At 44.7% G+C, this 21,809-nt stretch overlaps 1 protein-coding gene across 4 annotated transcripts in view; it reads left to right on the forward strand.

Moving 5' to 3' along the window:
* REL (REL proto-oncogene, NF-kB subunit) overlaps window positions 1–21,809 on the forward strand; it is a 40,022-nt gene that overhangs the window by 14,015 nt on the left and 4,198 nt on the right. For all 4 annotated transcript variants that reach the window (XM_033055354.1, XM_033055353.1, XM_033055356.1 and 1 more), the window contains 4 exons: window positions 1,774–1,916; window positions 4,373–4,521; window positions 8,339–8,430; window positions 18,151–18,291. In XM_033055354.1, the coding sequence (XP_032911245.1) occupies window positions 1,774–1,916; window positions 4,373–4,521; window positions 8,339–8,430; window positions 18,151–18,291 (525 nt within the window). The remainder of the gene's footprint in view (window positions 1–1,773; window positions 1,917–4,372; window positions 4,522–8,338; window positions 8,431–18,150; window positions 18,292–21,809) is intronic.

Genomic DNA, 21,809 nt, shown 5'->3' on the forward strand with positions numbered 1-21,809 from the left:
TAACTGCACCTAGACTAGTGGCTGATATGTGTTCAATGGGACAGCTCATGGCTGGTGATCAGAAAGTTATTTAAAATCTACCTGATGGGAGGTGATCAATTTAGAAACTGCTTTTTGACAGACTGTTAGAAAGTTCTATGAAGAGTCCTGAACACAGTTCCCAAAGGTTTTGAGCCCAAGCACAGTCTGAAGTGGAAGAGCCTTGTGCTTTTGAAGGTTTTGCAGAGGCTCCAGTTGTTGAAGACCACCCCAGCACAAGAGCTAGTGTCACAGGGTGGCGGATGCAGCTCCACCACTGCTTGTAGGTGTGTGACAGATAAATGTGCATTCGGGTCACACTGAGGTGACGTCCCAGATGTCGTTCTTTCCATCCGTCTGTCCCTGCTTTGCTGCTCTTGATTACTTTATCTCTTAGGTTATAATATTTTCCTACCTTGGGTATGAACTGCTGCAGCACTGGAAATGTTTTGTGATCAACAATCCCAGGTATAAAGTTCAAGCTTTGTGTTGGCAGGGGTGCCTAAACCATTGTAGGTGCAGCAAAAGAAGCCTTTATTATGGAGTTAGGATTGGAATCCACCTCTTTGCCAAAACCTGTGTGCTGTGGACTCACAGGCAGCATAGACCTTGGGCAAAAGGAAGTAGGGGTTCTTTTACCCTTTCAGCACTTTCAATATATTTAATAACTGTTTTGCTTATTATGTTGAAGTCCAAGCACTTTTTTCAGTGCTATGCCACAGGATATTGTCTGTCCTGTTTGTTTGTGATGCTCAGCCTTGCTTGAGGAGGATGCTATTATATGAAGATGACAGAGAGCTCAGTAGACATTTCCATAAGCTACGTTCTTCTGATTGTGTAGCACTGTGATGATTCAACTTCAGCAATATTTACTTAGCCTCTGTTGTTTATTTTTCACATGCCATCCCACTGTTGTCACTGTTTGATTGACTGTCCTGTTTGATGTTCTCAGTGAGATATATTAAATAGCTTGTTACTGTCTGGCAATAAAACATCACCCAAAAAGTACTTGGGCTCTTGCTAAGTTGAAGTCTTTCTCTCCCCCCCACATTTAAGGGTTCTGCTGTCTCCTATTCTCATCTATCACTCTGTCTTTCCTGAAAACCTCCCTTCTGACAAATGCCCAATAACTTTTCTGAGGTTTCTTTGTCTGGGGAGATACTGCAACTAGAAACCAGCCCCATGGGAGATGGGCAGCTCAAAATGTAGAATTCAATACGAGTAATCAGGTATTTTTAGAGCTCACAGTGGTAGTATTCCACCCAGTAGGGTGGAGTTTTTTTGCATAATTTGAATAGTTTCTGCTGCACTGTGATAGGAACTAAATCAATCAATTCTGAGCAAATGTCTTCACTTTCAGAGGATGCTTAAGAGAACACAGCAGTTGACAGTACAAGTGCTTGGAGAGGACAACTATTCTTAAAGCTGTATTATAAAATCTTCTTTCATCAGACACAGTCTTCTATGATGGTTATAAGAAGTTGAGTTCTAGAGGAGATGGAGGGAAGGGTGTATTTTTTGCTAATTACTTCCATGGCATTGATACCATGGATGTTTCCTCCAAATCTGTTCTCTTCCCTTGAACCCCACCTTCAACATGTGCATGTACATAAAAATAAAGTAGATTTTCTGATAAGGTAACCAAATGGAAAGATAGTAATGTAAATCAGAAGTCTAGCAATTCTGATTCTTGCTTCTTCTGCTGCTTTTTAAGCTTTGCTGTGTCCTAACATTGAAAATATTTTCTTTTTTAAGGTGGCCCTGAGCCCTACATTGAAATATTTGAGCAACCCAGGCAAAGGGGCATGCGTTTCAGATACAAATGTGAGGGAAGATCAGCAGGCAGCATTCCAGGAGAACACAGTACTGAAAACAATAAGACCTTCCCTTCCATCCAGGTAAATACTGCTTTTATCCAGGAATTACCATTGCCATATTACCGTGGTGCTCGTAGCTGTGTGTTGGACTCTGCACAGTAAATACAATGCTTTTCATCTCACATTCTGGGATTCTTTCCTTGGCATGCAAATGGAGTTGCAGCAGAGTGGGAAAAGAGTTACTTGCTCCTGGTCATGAAAAGATTTGGTTCACAAAAAGAGGAGAAGGTGCAGAGGTGGTTTACAAAGTGCTGCTAGAGGGGACGCAGCGAAGACTCGAGGTCTGGGAGCCATTCATTAGCAACATTCTCTGTATGCACGTTTGCTCTGCTTTCTTAGTTAGGTGACGTGGGTTTGGTTTTAGGGTTTGGACTGCAGCATGAATTTTGGGAGAGCACTGAAGGAATTTGCTTACAAAATGTGGAAAGGCTTTGAAACATTGCCGGGCACAACATGAAAGAAGGCGCATGGTACGAGCGAACAACGGATGGGCTTTGCAAAAGACACCAGAGTGAAGTGTGCGGAGTCAGAACTGGAAAATGAGTTGAGAAAAAGGGGAATTGTGTCCTCAGAGCATCTGCAGTGATGATGAGTTGGGTGGTTGCACCATGGATGGGTTGGGATATCCAGAATGAAGGGATTCAGAGGAGCCCTGACAGCTGTGGTCGAAGCAGGGACAAAGGCAGAGACAGTAGAGCTGGAATGGAACCACTTGGGCAGTAGCTTTCATAGGTTGGACAAAGGAGACCCCAGACATGTCTCTGAGAGAAAAGAATTTCTGGTCCCCTATCTGATGTTTAAGATGCCATCTTCCTGACCAGGAGCAGAGGCTGTGTATCTGCATCTGCAGAGTGTACAAGTATAAGAAAACCAATGTGGAGCCCAAAATGGAGCCTCTGGAATCACAGCAGGACACAAGCAGATAGAGAAGATGTGAAATGTGATGAATATGAGATGTTTTGTGCTGAGGCACAAAAGCTCTTTAAGAGGGGAGGGTTTGAGAATTAGAGTGTTGGCAGTCGTGTGTTGAGTGGCAGAGTGAGTCTCTCTTGCATAAAGCAACTGTGGAAGCTGGTCCAGCCCTGGAGCCAGAATTACTAAGGGAAGAAGCAAAAAAGGTTTCCCTCTGACTATCACAGTGCCAGATTTGGTTAGGGAATGCAGGAAATGGAGATGGTGCCAGACTCATTTTTTCAGCACTCTGCCAATTGAACAAGGAACTGTGTGGGCTGCTGGCAAGAGTAGAGAGGCTTGCACAGACTCTCAGCCTAAGTCTGTGTCAGGGCACAAGCTGAATGGGCTGAATCAAGCCTTGATTCCTCTTGGACTGTGCTGCACATGAAGGCCAGGCAGAACCCAGAGGGGAGATGGGACATGGGTATGTGACTGTGCAAGCCTGGCCAAGTTTGTTCTTTTGAAAGGGGACTATTGATGACAGAGCTGATTGTACTGATAGCAGGTGATTTCTAGGTGAATTCCTGCCTCCCTGAAGCCCGTGGGAGGCTTTAGTGCTGATTAGGTTCCAGGGGAGTCCCCTCTAGAGAGGGAAATGTGAAGAGAGGGGCCAGGAAGAGATTAAATTTAATGCTGTGGTTATGAAGATGAACATTAAGGGGGAACTGGAGAACCAAAGCAGCGAGATCAGGCTTCACATTTGTGGGGCTGGGTATGAAATGAGGGAGAAATGATGTAATGCTTGAAGAAAGTGAAGGAGTAGTGGAAGTATCATTTTAAGGGTCAAAAATTACAGTGGCTTGTGTGAAGACTGAATGGAGCCAAGTTGTAGATTGATGCAAACAGATGATGACAGCACATCTGTAAAAGAGCACAAATCAAGCCAAAAGGTTTGAGGTATTGACTGAAAAGGATTGTGATGGATCGTTGGAGTCACAGGAGGAGGAAGGGAAGGAGAGGAACCCTTAGTTATAGGGCAGGGGAAGTGGAGGAGGAAAGCTCACCTCTACACAAACGTGTGCAGAGCCTGTATTTGCTTTCAAGTTTTTACGTGTCAAACAATTTAGGCCAAACTTTTTTTCCTCCCTTTTTTTTTTTTCCTTTAACACTCCCCCACACTTAGTGACTTCACTGGTAGCCATCAGCTTGAGGTTGCTTTTATGCACCTGAGAAAGGAGCATTGAATTGGCTGATGAAAGCTCTGGTAGGAGCTTCAATGTAAGATTGAATACTCATCTGAGAATTAGTTGGGAAAAAACCAAACCACTTCAGAGGAGATTGTGTCATGCTGTATCTGTTGAGATCCTCTTTTACCACTTAGCATTCCATGCACAGGTAGTATCTTCATCCCTGAGACCTTTGAGTTTTTTCCTAAAATCTTTGTTCTTCAAGCAACATTTCTGTACAGTCAGCTGTGTAGCTCTGGAGTTTCTTCCATAGAACATTTCAGGATAAAATTAATTTTCTGTAACAAGTGGGGACCGATACCTAAAACCTTGAAAACATGCTGCATTTTTTTGTAGATTCTGAACTATTTTGGAAAAGTCAAAATAAGAACTACGTTGGTAACGAAGAATGAACCCTACAAGCCACACCCTCATGATCTGGTTGGAAAAGACTGCAGAGATGGCTACTACGAAGCTGAGTTCGGGCCAGAACGGCGAGTCCTGTCGTGAGTAATGGTGTTGCTTGGGAGTTTGATTAATTATGCAAGTGATTTGTTAATCTTGTGTTTTAAAGCTCATATTAATGATTAAAAGAGCAATTAGAATGCTGTCTTCGCTGTAGTTTACTAATCCATCTCAGGGAACTTCCCTTGGAAGTATTTCCTTCTTTTTTCGATGCTACACGTGCACTTTTTCTTTCCTGTCACCCTTTTCTTTCCTTTATCCATTGTCCCAATGTCTGTCTTCTTTTCCTTTCTCCCACTTACTTTTTTTAGCCTTGTTCATTAATACATCTTACTCTTGAGTATGACTCTTTCCTACATGTGAAAATGGTGAGTAATAAGAGAGGGCAACAGCATTATAATTCATACTTCATGGTGATTAGGGAACTTCACATCTTCCATGGAAATTATATTTGGACTTTCTGGAGAAAGTTTGTAGTGGTTGAGTATCATGTATTTAGAAGACAGTGGTTGTGACACATCTAGAAACATGCTAGTAGCTGTCACTGTTGTTGTTTTGGGTTGGGTTTTTTGCGTGAAAATACAGTTTCTGCTCAGGCCCAACTCAGAAGAGTAGGTGTGCTAGGGAGGGATCTGCTTGTGGATGCAGTGAGGAAAATTCAGGTTGTATACAAGACATTTCTCGGTGCTATTGAGAACATCTCAAATGCAGTTGTATTTGATGGTGTTTCCTCTAAGTTTACCAAGAGTCATGTCATAAAATAAAAACAGAATAAGCTGCAACAAACATGGAGTGATTATTGCTGGACAGGGGAATTCAGAACTGGCAAGCTATTTGTGGTTCACAGTTTGCAATGTAGGGAATATGGAAGTAGGCTATTGCTTTGGGGTAAGCATAACAGAGCTGGGAAGAAATTCAGGTGAATATTTCAGTGTATAAGTAGCTCTTACACACAGCTCTCAGGCCAATGGGACTCTGTTGGTGTTGGGGAAATTACTCCATGTTTACATGAGTTTAGTCAGTAGGACACTATTAAAGGAGAGAGCTGAAGACACATCTGTTTTGAAGGGGGTGGTGACATAAACAGTGGAGATGGTTCTTCAGCATCCAGCCCAGGCTCAAGGGACCATGGATGTGCTGCAGTTTGTTCCAGTGGCATGGGGCACACTGACTTTGAAACATCCTAAACTCTAACAGGACCTTGCACCTTCCTCTGGCCACCCATTCACCAGCTTCCCCTTTGCCTTCTCAGATCAAGGTTCCCTCAGCCAAGGTCAAAGGAAGTCTGCTATTCTGGCCCATCCCACTTCCCCCCTCAGCTCTGTGTCTGCTGATCTGAAGCAGAAAAGCCTGATTGCTTAACACCTTTTCTGGTCCTGTGTTCCCATCACCGAGTGCAGGAAGACCCTGGCAATTGTTTCTCCTCTTGGCATTTGGTTGCACAAGGTTCAGTGTGGAGGCATGAGGCAAGCTGTTAGAGAGACCATTGCAGGATGTCATGCAAAGAAACACTGGGATGCTCTGCAATTATTTATTTGTAGATTATGATTTCATCTCCCTTACATGTTTGCATCAAATCCTGTCCTTTGGCGTATTGCCGTGCCTCTGTTTCACTTCAGGCACTGGTGCTTGTTTGCTCCATCCATTAATTCTTTTCAATATTTTTAGGATATGAACCTCTCAGTTTCCTACAGAATAGTAAGTGGGCTGCTTTCATTTTATTGATAATGTGAAACTGTGAGCTTTGTGTCTGACATTGGAGATCCTGATGGGAGGAGGCTTGACACATTCCCTTTGAAATGTTTCCAGCATCAGTACACTCATTTTTTTTAACAAATCATTGGTTGCTTTAAGATGAAAGAACAGTATGATCCATAATTGGATCTGGATGTTTAAAGTCATTTTCCTTTTTGTGGCTGGTGACTCAATCTTCACATTCTTCTCTTCGAGTCCATGTTGGAGAAAAGCCTCATCCAGTACTAGTGAGCAGGAGATGTCCTCTGTCAATAGTGTTTCTGGCTCTTTACTCTTGCTGAGCATCCCAAATTGAGCAAAAATCCATTTTTTTCCCCCTTCAGTAGAAGTAGAATTATTAATCACAGATTTTGGGCTGCTTGGAGTAATTACTCTGCTTTCTGCTGTTCAAAGTTCCCCATGTTTAAAAGTTCCCAAGCATTTTGTTCTGCCTGTGGTATAATGATCTTTGTACTGCTGCCCAAACTTGATCAGAGCCCTCCCTGGCCGAGACATCAAGGCAAGAGCATGAAAGTCAAAGCTTGTGGGGCTGCCTGTGTACTCAGATTTTTACTTCCTAGTTTCCTCTCTCTGAGGATGATATCATAGTTGTTGTAGATGTTTTTCGGGTTTTTTTCTCTCTCTCTTTTCCTACTTCTCCCTCTCTCTTCTTGTTATCTCACTTGCTTCCTGTCAGCGCCCATCGACGTGAAACCCCAGAGCCCTGCTGGGGCTCTCAGCAGTTCCTCCTCTGACCCAGCCTCTACTTAAACACACACTTTCACTGTCACAGCACAGGCTTAGAAAACATTGATAATCTGAGAGTTTCAGGCTGCTGAAAAGCCTCCTGTCCACTAGAAGCTTCCTTTTGGGGGCTGTAATAAGGAACTGCCCCTGTTTGTGGGCTTTGGAGTGTGCTTCAAACAGTCTGTGGAATACAGTGGGTCTTCTGAGGTGGGGAAAAATAATGTGTGCTGTGATCAAGCCTTAAATAAAGTATTTCCTCCAGGAGCAGGTGGAAATAGGATTGCACATCAGGGTACAGTCCCAATCTGAATGTCAGTAGCCATGATTTGAAGGCAAAGTGCTCTAGTGAATTATGAGATGCTGCTGTGTTTTATTTTCCCCTAGGTCATGCCGTGTTCAGTTTGCAAAGGAAGCCTGTGCCTTCCTGTAGTGAGCAGAGGTTCTGGAAGTGGAGCCTGGTGGCAGACGATTTGGCAACCTCTGAGCACAGCGTGCTTGGGCTCAGACAGGGGAGCTTAGGGAAATTAAACTTGATATCATGCTAGGATACTCTTGTTCAGTAGCGTACAAGCACTTTTAGCAGGAACAAGGAGTGTCTTGAGGTGCAGTAAGATGCTCTTTTGCTAAAGCAAAGAAGGTTTGTGGAGTTTCAAAAGAAGGGAAATGGCTGGGACTTATGGAGAAAGATGCCTGCTGTTACAACCCATCTTCAGAGCTTATTGTAACATCATGAAACACAGATAATTTTTTTTTTTTAACTTCCTGCTTTACATCCACTCAGCTTTGATGATGTCATGGTTTTTCCATGTGGGAAAGAGTCAGCCTGCCTGGGACTCCCCCCACCTCCTGCATCAGGGTGACCTGCACTTTTATGCAAATCAGGAGGAGCTGCAGCTCTTCAGAACTTTTCCATAACTATGTGAGATTTAAAAACCTGTTTTGACCTGTTTAAAAAAAACCCTTTATAATAGTGTTTAAGATTTACATTCCCTGATAAAAGGAGAGCAAATCCTTTAACTAATGCAAATTACCAGGTTTATTGATTTCAAAAATGATTGTCACTATAAATCACCCAAGACTGAGTATCTAACGTTTGAATTACTGTAGGTTTACTGCAGAGTAATAATTTTTAATATAGAAATATATATTTTTAATAATGTAAATAATGTAGAATTCTATTTTAGGAGTTTTTTGCTTCTGTGTCTGCCCTTACTTTAGAAAAAACAGCATCTCTGCTCTTCAGGTCCTGTGCACCCTTCTCAAAACAAACTTTTTTCTTTTTTTTACACTGGATGTTATCATACTAATTAGCATAAATATTTTATTTAATATACTGAAGATGTATTAGTTGCTGAAATCTTGCCATATATGCTTCAGTTTTCAGAACTTGGGGATTCAGTGTGTGAAGAAGAAAGACCTGAAGGAATCCATTTCTTTACGAATCTCAAGGAAAATTAACCCTTTCAATGGTGAGTGGAAATCAGCTGGTTCTCTTGGCAGGGTCATGGGGTTTTGTTTTTCTGTCCTGCCTTTGCTTTTGTGTTGGAGCTTTTTTTTTTTCCCCCAAAAAAAATCTTTCTGAGAGGCAGTCTTCCCCTTCTGTGTCCCTCCCAGTCTCTCTTCCCAGTCATCACATGATGAATCTATTTGGACAGTTGCCCTTTTTTTTTACATTGAGTTTTTGTAATTCCCAGCAGCAGTCTGAGTTGCTGCTTGGACAGAAGGAATTGGATAGCAGCAGAAACCTTTCCTGGAAACTTCTACAAGTGTCTTGGGAGTTGGATTTCCCCAGTTTTGGCAGTGATGAGAGTAAAAGACTGAATTAGCATAATTCTGCAACCACTTAAGCCAATGCAAATCTCACTTGCCACTTTCTCTTCTCGTGCTGTGTTTGTTGTAACCAGGTCAGGGGGCTGATAGCCCCCTGGGAACTGCCCCTCACTTGGTTTCACAGCATGGGAGCTCAGAAATGCACAGCAGGATTGCAGTCTCGAGGCTGGGTTGGACAGGGCTTGGAGGCAGCCTGGTCTGGTGGGAGGTGTCCCTGCCCATGGCAGGGGTTGGAACAAGATGATCTTTCAAGTCCCTTCCACCCCAAACCATCCTGTGATGCTGTGGTTGTGCTCATCAAGGTCAGAGGCAGGACTTGCTGCTGCAGAACCACACCTGTGAGGGGTTGCCCACAAGGTTTTGTTTGATGTGACTGATCTGTGGGCTGCTCTCAGAAGGAGTCATCCTGCTCTTCCCTCCATCCCTGCTCACACACTCCCACCACTTTCCTCTCACCACCACACACAGGGGCTGCGTGGCCCCGCAGCAAGTTGCTCCAATGGAAAACCAACTTGAAAACAAAAAAAAAAGAAAAAAAGAGAGTGGTTTCCCTTCAGATCAACTTGCTAAACCAACTCTCCTCACAGCAATTTAACTGCCACATTTTCTGCACAGAGGGGTGGGGAACACTCTGCAAAGTTTTGGGCCAACTGGAGTGGGACCAACACATGCAGAATGCAGGCATACTGGGGGGAATTTGATGAAAAGCATGAATAGCCCCAAATTATTAGCTAAGCAGTGTAATGTAGTCATGTATTTCTCTAAGTGGCAGGAGCTTGGAGATTCTCCAGACACCTCAGTGTGCTAATATTCTTGCTATATTCAGGTGAGATCCTTTATGGAGAGTTGAGAGCTGGATTTCTGGCTGGCTTTAAAATACATGTCCCTGAATTGGGACAAAAAGAAGGATGTTGGATTTATCACAGAATAAGAAATGTCTAAGGTATTTTTCTTAATTTTACAGCAGCTGTTTGGAGTCAGGTTGATGGCCCTGATGATCCATCTGAACAATTACCCTAGTTATGATAATGTATGTACACAGTATTTTGACAAGAGTTTAGTTCATCAGCACAATTTAAACACTTTAAGGGTTTGAATTATGTTGCCTTGACTCAGCCAGATCTACCTTGATTTTAAACAATAAAAGGGGAACTTTTCTGTAGAAGGAAGTAGATTTTTACAGTTGTTGGCACTTAACTCCACATTCACTAATAAATTTTGGGTGATCGTGCTTGCTTGTGCTGGGTAACAATCAGGCAGATCCTGGGTTGCTTCCCTCCAGCCCAGCAGTGGAGGAGGCCACATTGCTGCCCTGGCAATGACAGGGTAATGCCCTGGCAATGCCCTGGGTGACACACACAGGGCAGCAGGCTGCTCTGGGCAGGGGCTGTGCTGAGAAGGGGCCGCTGGCAATCCCCAGCTGTGTCATTGCCCTTCAGCGCGTGTTAAACGTGTCAGCACAAAGCAAGAGCGGCCTCCAGGGCAGTCCCACACTGAGCAGAGCCCAGAAAGGCCTGGGACCTAGGTCTAATAAAACAGGGTTAGTGACAGGAATATTTTCATGTGTTTATTTAGTTGATCAGATCAGAGTACTGTCAGCAGCAGTCACTGCAGCACTCGCTGCTTGATAAGGTTGAAAGTTTTATGTATGGTTTTAGTTTGTTTTTAAAGGTCAGAGGAGTGTTGGTACCTTTTCCAGGATTGTGCAGGCTGTGCTGACTCCATCCTGCATTGCACTTTACCTCTGTGTCTTCAGAAAGGCATCTGACTTCCCTGTTTAGAGACATTCTGGAGCTGTGCATCCTCTAAGCAGGTCGCAAGTTGGTGTTGCTCATTTCTTGTATGACATCATCAAAGAAACTTCATGGAAAACGAGCCCTCAGGGTGCTTGTGTGTTGGTTGGCTTTTCTTCTTCTTTCCCACTTTCTTCTGGAACAAACATTGCCTGTCCTGAGCCTCCTTTTGGGGAGAGAGGTTCAGTATTTACCCTATGCAATTGATGCGTACCTCAGAATCCCTGGGTGATTGGAATTTGTTTTCAGGTTGGAGTGATTCTGCAAGTGTACCTGTGTAAGGTTGTCTCCCTGTGAATTCCCAGTGTTGGCTGGCAGCATTTATCCCTTGTGAAGTTTAGCACAGAGTATTCACTAGGATGGATGACTTGCAATCAGGCTGCTCCTCTTGTGTTAACCTTGTTTGAGAGAAAGAGAGAATTGCTGTTTCCACACCGTATTTGTGATCCGCTGTGTTCCCAAAGCACATCCGGTATATTTTTGCCCTCTAACAATCTCAAGAATTCTAGAAATCCCTTTTGTGTCTCATCTCTGAGCGCTCCAGAGAAATGGGGCACAGTGTCAGCCTGACATGTAAGCAGGACTCCTTGGCATGATGATGGTGATGATGATGATACAAATAGCACAGCATTGAAGGAGCAGAGTTACTCCTCCAGTGGAGCTGGTCCATGTCTGCTTTCTATGGTGTTTGTTTTCTTTTAGGAGCTGTTGAGTTGTGCCATATCCTTGTCTTCCCATGCACTGTCTGATGTACAGCCAACTCAAATTAAAAGAAGAGCCAGTTTTCAGTTAAGAGCTTTTGTGAGTGGGTGTGACTTGACATAGAGACAACAATTGCATTAATAACAACTCGAGTTAATTGTCAATGAGGAAAAGCCCTAAGTGTTTTCTTTAAATTAGGGGAAAACTGTACTCAGTGCAGTGTTACAGAGGACTGACCTTTTTCTAGCCAAATGCATGATGGCATGAAAACCTTCGACTTGTCTTGGAGTGAGAACCTCAGAGAACTGCCAAATTCGCCAAATCCCAGGCAGTTTTTATCAGAGGGGATAATCTGACTTTCCCTGGAGTTTGCCACAAGCTTAAGCCTCTTGCTCCTTTGCAGTTGCCTGTGCTGACGAGCGTGCAGTTCAATTTTGGGCTGTCCCCCGCACCCCACACCTCCCCACGTCTGCGTGTACCTCTGCAGTGTTTCCTTTGCCGTTTCCCCTTTCCGCCCGCCAGCCACTGACCCCGCTCGTCACCGTCTGTGCCGTGACGCCCCCGCCGCGCTCGCATCCTCCCCACGCTGTCCCCTCCCCGCAGCTTCCTCCAGCACTGCTTCCATGAGAAACCCCCTCTCCTCTGACGTCCCCCTCTCCACCCTAAGGGAGTTTGATGGAGCTGTGGATTGCATGAGTGAGAATTCTTGGGTTGGGAATGTATTGAAGGTGTCTGCTGTAATGATCTCCTCGGGTATCACAAGGAACTTTTAAGCTTCTTTTCTTGTATTAAAACAAATGTGCAATCCAGTTAAATCCTGAAGTGTAAAATCATACCAGTGAGAGTCATCAGCTTTTGAAGAGGCACAGAGCAAACCCACTCTGAGGGAAGCTGCGTGTCCTGATCGTGGCATGACTTTAGCACTTAGCTTTGGAAAGCCCTTTGTTCTTCTGTTCTCATGCAAATGCTTCTTTCTGCTTATTCCAAAATGCATATGTTAATATAAAAGACAGCCCCCTTTCAAATTGTTTAAAAAGGAAAATTACCAAGTAGCAAGACAAAAATGCTGACTTCTTTATTTTTTTATGATAGAAACAGAAACTGCTAAAGTGTGTTAAGAATTTACAGAGGCTGATGGATACACTCATTTAAATCTGTTCCAACTTTACCTTTTTCACATTCAACTTAAAACAGGGAAAGAAGCCAGGGAAATATTGTCTAGGCAAAACAAATGCTGAATTTTGAAAGTTTTAATTTGGATTTGTATTCTTCCCTTGGCCAGGCCATTCACCTTCCCTGCATTTCTTTCTTCTGTAAACCAGGGAAATGTATCCATAGAAGTCTAAAAATTTACTGACTGTAGAATGGCATCTGAATTTTTAGTTGTTTGCACTCATCAACTCCCTGTGTTTTTGCTTTTTGAAAAATGGGTGTTGCTGTTGCACATTCTGTTTCAAGGTATATGTAGAAGTTTCTCTTTTTTGTGCAGAATTGATTGAAAGTTACCTTTTTGTGGATCTCAGTGGAATAAAACAGGTGTGGGTATATTGGGAGAAGAAACACAGTGCTGCCACAGTCCTTCCCTCCCCTTGTTCCTAGGTTCACCAGGACTCTTCATCAGGGACTGTAGTGATAGGGCAAAGAGTGGTGGGTTCAAACAGAAAGAGAGGAGATTTGGGTTGGATGTACAAAGGAAATTCTTTAATGGTGGTGAGGCCCTAGCATAGAGAGGCTGTGGCTGCCCATCACTGGAAGTGTCCAAGGCCAGGTTGGACAGGGCTTGGACCAACCTGGGATAGTTGGAGGCGTCCCTGCCCCTGGCAGGCGTTGGATCTGGATGATCTTTAAGGTCCCATCCAACCCAGATAATTCCATGATCCTACCTCTTGGGAAGTGTTAGTAAAAGGCTACACCAGCACAGCAGTGCCTGCAGGAGGGACAGAGGCTGGGGGGATAAGCTGGGTCTGAAATGGACCTCCTGGGCACCAAGAGGGAGCTGTGACTTGCAGCCTATTTCCCTGCCTGGTTGAACCTGCACCATGTCTGGAAGAAGCTCTGCTTCCACCGATTCCCTTGCGCCAGGACTGCCTGTCGTGGGAACCAGCTGGCTGAAAACAAGCCTTTTCCTCTTCCCTTCTGGCAAGATAGTTCTGAGCCAGACCAGTTCCTTGATCTGATTCACCACATGAGAGCTAAGCCAGCCCGAGCAGTGCTGCGAAGGTTGGGCAGAGCCACCTTTTGCAGCACAACCTCTGGCACAGACCGAGTTAGACTGCCCGGTCGGTATCAGGGCCAAGGGGGGTATCTTTGTACTCCAGGAGCAAAAGCCTGGAGGCAAACCACCTCTGTGTCATCCCTTAAATGAAACTGAGCTCCCAGCATATCCCTAAATTAAAAACCCTCATCTGCGTAAGAGAGAAACAACTCATGATGATTATTAATGATGTATGTTCCCCACACATGTGGGGAGTGATGTGTGATGATTATTAATGATGTGTGATCTCTGGGGTGTTCTAACTTGTGGAAGGTCATTTTCTTTGACATCTCATGTGGCTCATGTGCCCCTGCAACCCCTTTCTGACGGGGGAAGGTCACAGGATGTCCCTTTGCAGGGTGAGCTGTGCTCTCCACAGAGCCCCCTCTCTGACTGTGGCACACCACACTGCTTGCCCTGGAAGTTTCCATGCAGGTTAAGCTGAGATACCTCCAGCTCTGCCCACTCCAGAAGATTAACATCATTAGCTGGGTGATGGGATCTGCTGTTTGATAGGTGTCACATACTCTGTCAAAAAACCAAACCCTTGGTCATTTCTCTGCAGTGTTCAGAATAAACTTTCACTTTCCCTGAAGCATCACCTTATGAGTGAACATCAGAGCCTTTAATTTCCCATTAATTTAATCATACAAATGGCATTTTATTGGCCTTGCTGGATGTTGAAAACTGTTGAAATACTAAAAAAATCTATTAAACTAGAATTAGAAATTAATAAACAGGAGGTCTGACATCGCCAGCATCATTAATTTTGTGTCTGAACTTGGATTTGCATGTTGGTGTGTTGAACACAGAAAGTCTCCAATTTTGTGGAACAGAAACAAATCCAGCAAGTTCTCAGTGGAATCCCAGTGGGGCATCTCTAGATTTTAGAGACAAAATCTTGGAGACAAAAAATCTTCAAGACAAAAATCTTGAGATCTTGCTCCAAAACCTAATCCCTGGGAGCTGCCTGGATCAGCCAGCTCCGGTTGCAAGGAGTTCACAGTTCAGATCACATGGGGTGTTTTGCCCACACTGGAACTGTATTGGTCTCTTCCCACATTAGCAGGTTATGGATTAGGGAATTATTTCCAAGACAATTATTTAATAAAGTTGGGGAACCAGTGTTTTGTTCAGAAGAGTTGTGAACAGATCCTTAATGAAATTATTTACTGGTTATTATAGCACCTTTCCAGATGAGCAGCACATCTTCCCTGGATTTGCCTGTTACTCCAGGTACTCCTTTTGCAACCCTGTTGCCAGAATCTTGGTGAGCATGGTTGGATTTCTTTTACCATGGTGCTGCTGGTATTTTTATGGACTTTTTGGACATTGTATTCCATATTTACCCTAGAATTTTGGTTCTTTTTTAAAATATTATTTTAATTTCTGTGAGTGTTTGTAAAGCTTACAAGTAGTCCTTCATGTGTTGCTGTGTGCAGAGGTAACTACAGTTAAAGGATTTCTGCCAGGTTAAGGCTATTTTTTGTAATTAGACTGGGCCATCACAGGAGCATACCCAGGTTTTTGGTTGGGTTCCAGCTCTGTTGGCTGGATCCAGATGAAGACACTAAGGTGTGGTACCACACAGCGAGCAGCAGGCAGAAGAGGAAGTTGAACCCTTGCCAAAACCAAGAGAACTTCTTCCCTTTTTGTTTTTTTGGGGGTTCATGTGTTGTGTTGGAGCCTTTTTTTCACCACACCTGTGCCCCCAAGGTGCCGCATGGGGCGATGTTTTCACGTGCGCGATGCCGCTGGTTTCAGTCCTGCTTGTGCGGAGCTTGCAGGGCTTGATGGAGTGGCTGCTCCTCCTCTCCAGTACATAGCATTCCCAAAATCTTCGACAGCATTTCCTAACTTTAATAACTTCAGGTTTGTCAGGTTTAACCCCTGTCTGTTGTCCTTCTGCACAGAAGTTGGTGGAATAACACGGAATGACATGACCATCCTCGATCCAGCCGCGCTCCAGGCATTACTCAGGGTGTTTGTCTGCTTCAGCTTTGTTTGCTTTAATATTCCCAAGGTGTAAGCCAGCATCCATTCCAGTTAGTGGCTGCTCTCAAATTGACTTCAGAGGGAGCAGAATTAGATGTTTGTTTGAAAATAACAAGATTTTGTTTTGTTTGGACAATTGTCTTGTTTTGAAATTGGTGAAAGCTCAGTGCTTCTTCATATGCACATGAAGTCTGGTCTCTCTCTTTTTTAAAGTGTGTCATCACAAGATGGAGTTGCAGCTGTCTTGTTCTCCTTTTTTTTGCACTGTTATGTTCTTCTTGTCTGGTTAAAAACAGCCCAAGAGGAATCACTCTTGACTGAACACTTCCTCTTTCAAACTACAGATTTTTGAAAATTCTATTAAATCGTTCACAAAAACATGCAAATCGGGAGCAGTGGGTTTTGCTGCAATAGGATGAGCTGTACACAGTGATTCTGTCCCTTGCCATTCTTGGCACACCACTCCTCTATCAGGTGCTAAACAGATTTATTGGGAATTTGCGCAAGTTTGTAGCATAGGAAATGATGTCATTTGAACATTAGCATTGCTAATTTTCTCCATATCTAGAGTATTTTTGTTTTATAGAGTACTCTTAGGCTTTAGTCTGCTGTTACATTTTTCTCAGGAAGAGGCACAATTTCCCTGTGGAAAGCACAGAGTGGGACTGAGGCTTTTTTAGCGTGAGAGAGGAACTTGGTTGCACAACCACAAAGTCCTCACTTTTGATTTAGGGTCAGAAGCCAGATCCAGATTTCATGCTCAGCTTCCATCTACAGAACAGCTTACTCAGGCAAAGGTATTGAATGAATCTCTGTGCTTAGTTTAATTGTGAAGAGGCTTGAGGTTTGACCACCCCTTGGGTCTCTGGGAGGATCCACATGGTCGCCAGTGGCTAGCAGCACAGGAATATAAGCCCTGATGTCAGGGTGTCCTTGGGAGCTAGCCATGATGCCAGGGCATGGATTAGAGCTGCTCTCCTGATAGCCCTTCTGCAAGGTGCACTTTGGAAAATGCACTTTTCTTTCTGAGGTCTCTGAATCAGGCTCTGTCCAGAGGCAGCTGGGCTGGGGAGCTGTCTGTTCCCAACCTGTTTCGTAAAGATCCTATTTCAGGTTAGCAGGTGAACTAATGAAGTTCATGAAAGCATAAAACTTTGTGTATCTGGTGACACAGTCAGCACCTGCAAAGTGCCCATGGGCAGAACTCCCCTGAGCCTCACCACTTCTGAAGCTCACACAGTTGTTGCTTAGTTTTGTACTCCCTGCCATATTTGCCTTGAAATATTGCTGATCACAGGCTTATAAAGGGGAAAGGTGACATGATTTCCCTTTGCAGCAGAGACCAGGAGAAATTGATATTCAGAGCACCAGAAGGACTTAAAATGGCAGTGGAAAGTATTCTGAGCTCATCACACTTACTGTTTCACACTATCAAAAGGTAAAAGGAAGAAGACACTCAGGTGGGCATTGTGGAATCCCACTCGTGGCAGGGTGGAGACCTAAATGCTAAAGGTCAGAGCAGGCAAGCTAATCAGTATAGTGTGGTCCCCAGGCTTCTTATCACAGCCACGTTTAATCTTCTGTTCTTGCAAGAGCCCTTTGAAAGGGAGGGGAGGAGAATGGAGAGCTGGTGACTTGGCACATGTTGGCTTTGGGTGACTGTAAGGAGTGTGAAACAGCTGAACTGCTCTTTGGAGGGGTTTGGGGAACAAAAACACTTTTAATGATTTTAATTATCAGTATTTCTACTTGAGTGAAATTAGGCCAGTTTCTTTTTTTTAATAGCATTGAATGTCAACACAATGGTTCAGTGTCACACCTTAAAGGAAAATGTCGACTTAAAGGGGGCTGCTCTTCCCGGAATTGCCCATTAAGCTGGGAATACATGAAATGTTCATAATGATACCCCAAGCCCTGTGTCTTGTAATTAAAATAAAGAATGAACGAAATTAAAATGCTGAGTTTGGGTTATGCATTACTGGGTTTTACACTGGGAGGAATATGCAAGGAAATGGATCCTTTCCAGCAAGGCTTTCCTTCTTGTGTTACAAATTGTATCCTAATGGCTCCACTAACCCCTGCTCTGAAAGGTACAGCTGTGACACTGGTGGTGATGGGGCAGGGAGGTGGTTCCTGTTGTTTCAGCTTCATTCTTGCCCCAGGAATTGCCTTCTGACTCTTTTTCCATCTCAGTTTCTAGAGGAAAATAACGATACCATGTAGGTACAGTCTCTCAGCGCTGCAGAAAATCTTTAACCAAAATATTTCTCATGGGCAACAATGTTAATTTGTCAATTTTATCACACACAAAGAAGTATAAAAAAATTACTTTTAAACTATAGGTAAGTGCAAATGTTGTGGCAGGCAAGGTGAGGAGCCCAGACACAAGAAGTAGCTGGAGAATTCGGGCAGTTGAACCTTGTTGAGTGCAGGTAAAGCATTAAAGGCTTCGTTCGTTGTGAGCAAGGGATTAATTCACGCAGCCCCTGCCCAGCTTCCAGGGGCTACGTGTAGCTGGGCAACACCATCTGTTTTCCTGGTGAGGATGTATCCCCAGTTTGGTAAAGAACTCTTGCTGGTTCCGTGACTGACCCTCAGTGTTGTGTGTCCTCCAGTGCCAGAGGAGCAGCTGCACAACATCGACGAGTACGACCTCAACGTGGTGCGGCTCTGCTTCCAAGCCTTCCTTCCTGACGAGCACGGCAACTACACGATAGCCCTTCCTCCTCTGATTTCCAACCCCATCTATGACAACAGTGAGTACCAGCTCAGCCAAATGGCTTTCCTTCTCTTTTCCCTTTTGTTTTTCTCTTTAGCTTGGGATGAGAAATGCCAGCTTTCTGAGGTCCATGCCGGTTCTGAGTCGCTTTTGCGGCTTGGGACTGCCAGGTGCATGACTGTCACACGGCAGTCACAGTGAGCATACATTCAAACATGATCCCAGGGTGCAATGTTGGCCAACCAGAGTGAGGATTGTCCATGGCATTCATGGACTCACACAGAGGTGTTTTTGCAACCCTTGTTCACACACAGCAGCACTGATTGCAAGGAAAAGCCCGTGCCTGACGTGCCAAGTAATTAAAGTGATAGAAGTGAGATGCATGGCTGCCTCAAGGATGATCTGTTTTCCAAGGGAGTCCTCTGGAGCCTGCTTGTGCCCTTGAGGAGTCTTGCCTTTGCCTTGTGAGGGCTCTGGAATGGGACTTGCAAAAGAGATTTATCCCAGTGGGAAACTGTCTTCGGGCATTTTGTGTCCTGGTGGCTGTTTCCCTGTACGGGTGGGTAATGGAGGGAGTCCTTGGCCATGCATCAGGAGGGTGCAGAAGTACATGTCACCCCTTCTTGGTACTCTTTTCCACATTCCACAAAACTGGACATCTGTATCCTCAGCAGCTGAGGATTTTAGCCCCCAGTGTGTGCTGGACTCCTCTCTGAGAGCAGAGTAGCAAAAGAACTCTTAATCCTGGAAAACTTTCCTGCAGTGTTTTTCATTTCTGCACCATTGAGCGTTTCCATGCTAAATATTTGACATCCTCATTTTAGCAGAAAGTACTGAATAAAATGAGATCTGCATTTCCTGAAGTTGTTAGGATGTGTTGATGTGGGCTCAGCCATTGTGAATATGTCGAGCATGAACTCAGATGGCTCTGATATATTTAGAGTCTCCTCTAGAACGATCTGGAAGCTGGAACTGCGAGCGTTGTATTACTGAGAACCCTTGCACCGAAATAATCAGGGCTGAGATAAAAACTGATGTACCAGATTTGCAGCTCTGCCTCAGATGCCATTTAGAAATGTGCCAAATCATGATTACTCGCCCCATGGGCTGACGTCAGTCGCGGCAGAGCTGCGAGGAAGCAGGGGCGGGTGCTGGGGGTGTCTGTGGGCAACACTGGAGGAACCCAAAACCCTCCCTGTAGCGTAGCAGCCGTGTAAATAAACGCGTGCAGAGCTGTGACCACAAATTGTAAAAAAACGACCCCGCTGGGTTTCAGATCCCCGGATCTTTTAGAAGTGTCAGCCTGGTTAAAGCTGCTCTGTCCTTTGGCTGGGCTGTACCTCAGGTGACTGCAGGCTGGGCAACCCTGAGCTCTGAGATTTTTCACAGATCTCCTCGGATTAGGAGCAAAGAGATACTCTGAAAACCAGCTTGGACGCTTCAAATCCAGTATTTTCTTTACTTTCTCATCCTTCATAGTCTCCACTTGCTTTAGATAGTGAGACACAGAAGAATCATACTGACATCATGCAGGCAACCCCATTAGCAGAGGCTGCAAGTTCAAATTCAGCACCTTCTGCTTCCAGATGCTTCTAAAGTGAACTGATTTGGAACAGAAATTTCCCGAGTTGCATATCAAAGACTCTTAGGAAGAGTCAGATGAGGCAGCTCAGCAGTTCTGAGAAATGGGGCTGGGTAGAACATATTGTCCTGCCCTTTTTGAAAGCAATGTGACTTTCAGTGGGGAGCTTGTTTCTCTAGGGGTTTGTCACCAGGGATGTGGTGTAGGGGAGTGAGGAACAGGAATTGGGCAGGAGCTGAGGTGACAGGGGATGAGGAACATTTCCCTCTGAGGCAGGTGCTGGGCTCAGCGCTCCTGCTGACAGCACAGCAGTGCATCCACATCTGCTGGCATTTGTTGTGTGTGTTGATTTCCCTTCTGAATTTCTTGTCCAAGGACAAAACAACAGATTCCAGTAAAGGTGACTGTCCCAAAAATCTGTTACCAGGATCTAAAGGCTTGCAAGAGAGCTGGAGAGGGACTTCTGACAAAAGGGCATGCAGTGACAGGGCAGGGAGTAATGGCTTCAAATGGATAGAGGGAAGGGTTAGATTGAATATTAGGAAGAAATTCTTCCCTCTGAGGGTGGAGGGGCCCTGGCACAGGTTACCCAGAGAAGCTGTGGCTGCTGTCACTGGATCCCTGGAAGTGTCCAAGGCCAGGTTGGACAGGACTTGAAGCAACCTGGGATAGTGGAAGGTGTCCCTGCCCATGGCAGGGGAATTGGAAATGTATTATCTTTAAGGTCCCTTCCAAGCCAAACCACTCTGTGATTCTCTGCTATTCAGTGCCATTCAAGCACACAGTGAAGTGAAACATTGGTAAAATTAGGCTTTTCCTCACAATTCTTAATTTACCCTTCCTGTGAAAAGTGCACCATGACGCTATCAGTCACATGGCCCTGTGCTGTTTCTGGGTTTGTTTGGTTTCCCCTCCCTTGAAGGTTTCTGATTCATTCAGCAAATGAAGTGGTGTGTGTCATGTAGTACATGAGGCTGTAGCTCCCACTTATAATAATGACAGTAATAACTGCAGATAGTAACTACGTAATTGGGGACTGGTGAGAGGTTGGCAGGAACTCTGCTCTAGGTGTAGTCTGTGTTGTGCTGCAGTTGTACTTGGCTAGGAATTGATTCAAACTGAGGGTCTAAAACATATTTGTTAGATTTGGATTGGTTTTTTGGTTTGGTTTTTGGTTTTTTGGGTTGTTGTTTTTTGGGGTTTTTTTGAGGTTGACACCGTGGGCTTTGGTTTTTGTATTTCTTCTCTGTGTCTGGAACAGGGAGTCTGTGGTGGTGGAGCCTCATGGAGGATCAGTTTCGTGGTGTCAAAGCAGCACCAGCTGGATCATTCCAGACATTTTAAATGTGTTTGGAACTGCTGCTCCAGAACGGAGCCAGACATCACCAGGCAGAGCTTGGCTCCATCCCATTGGAGTTGCCCATAGCCATGAGATTGTTTGGAATGCAATGTGCAGCCTCCGGTGGGGGCTAATTCATGGTGAGAGAGGCAGCTCTCCATCCACAGCTGTCCTGAGGGCTGTTCACCTACAGCCACAGTCTGGAGTTTGGAATTTGGGTGTTTTGGGGTGGAATCTGCTGCTCTTGGTGAAGGTGTGAAATTATGGTGCTAGAGCTGCTCTTGGACACCTGCAGAGAGGAACAGAGGAGAGCTGGATGGCCTCTGTGAATACAACTACAGCCAGACCCTCAGAGAGGGGAATTCTCCTGACTTGCTAGCCCAGCTCTTTCCAGAGAAATGTGACTACCAGATAATCAGTCAGTCACAGAACTGCTTTGAATTCTGCAGCTTGAAGGGCAGTGGGGCTGAGCACAACCACATCAGTGGGGGAAGTATTTGGGACCTTTCTACAGTAGTTAGGGAGTGGGTGGCACAGCAGTGCTGGTGTCTTCTGTTTGGAGATATGCTGCAGGATCATGGAATATCAGACCCTGCTGCTAAATTTCCTGTATGGAGTGACTTGCTCTGTGTGG

This window comes from Catharus ustulatus, chromosome 3, assembly GCF_009819885.2.
Source record: "Catharus ustulatus isolate bCatUst1 chromosome 3, bCatUst1.pri.v2, whole genome shotgun sequence".
Lineage (NCBI taxonomy): Eukaryota > Metazoa > Chordata > Aves > Passeriformes > Turdidae > Catharus > Catharus ustulatus.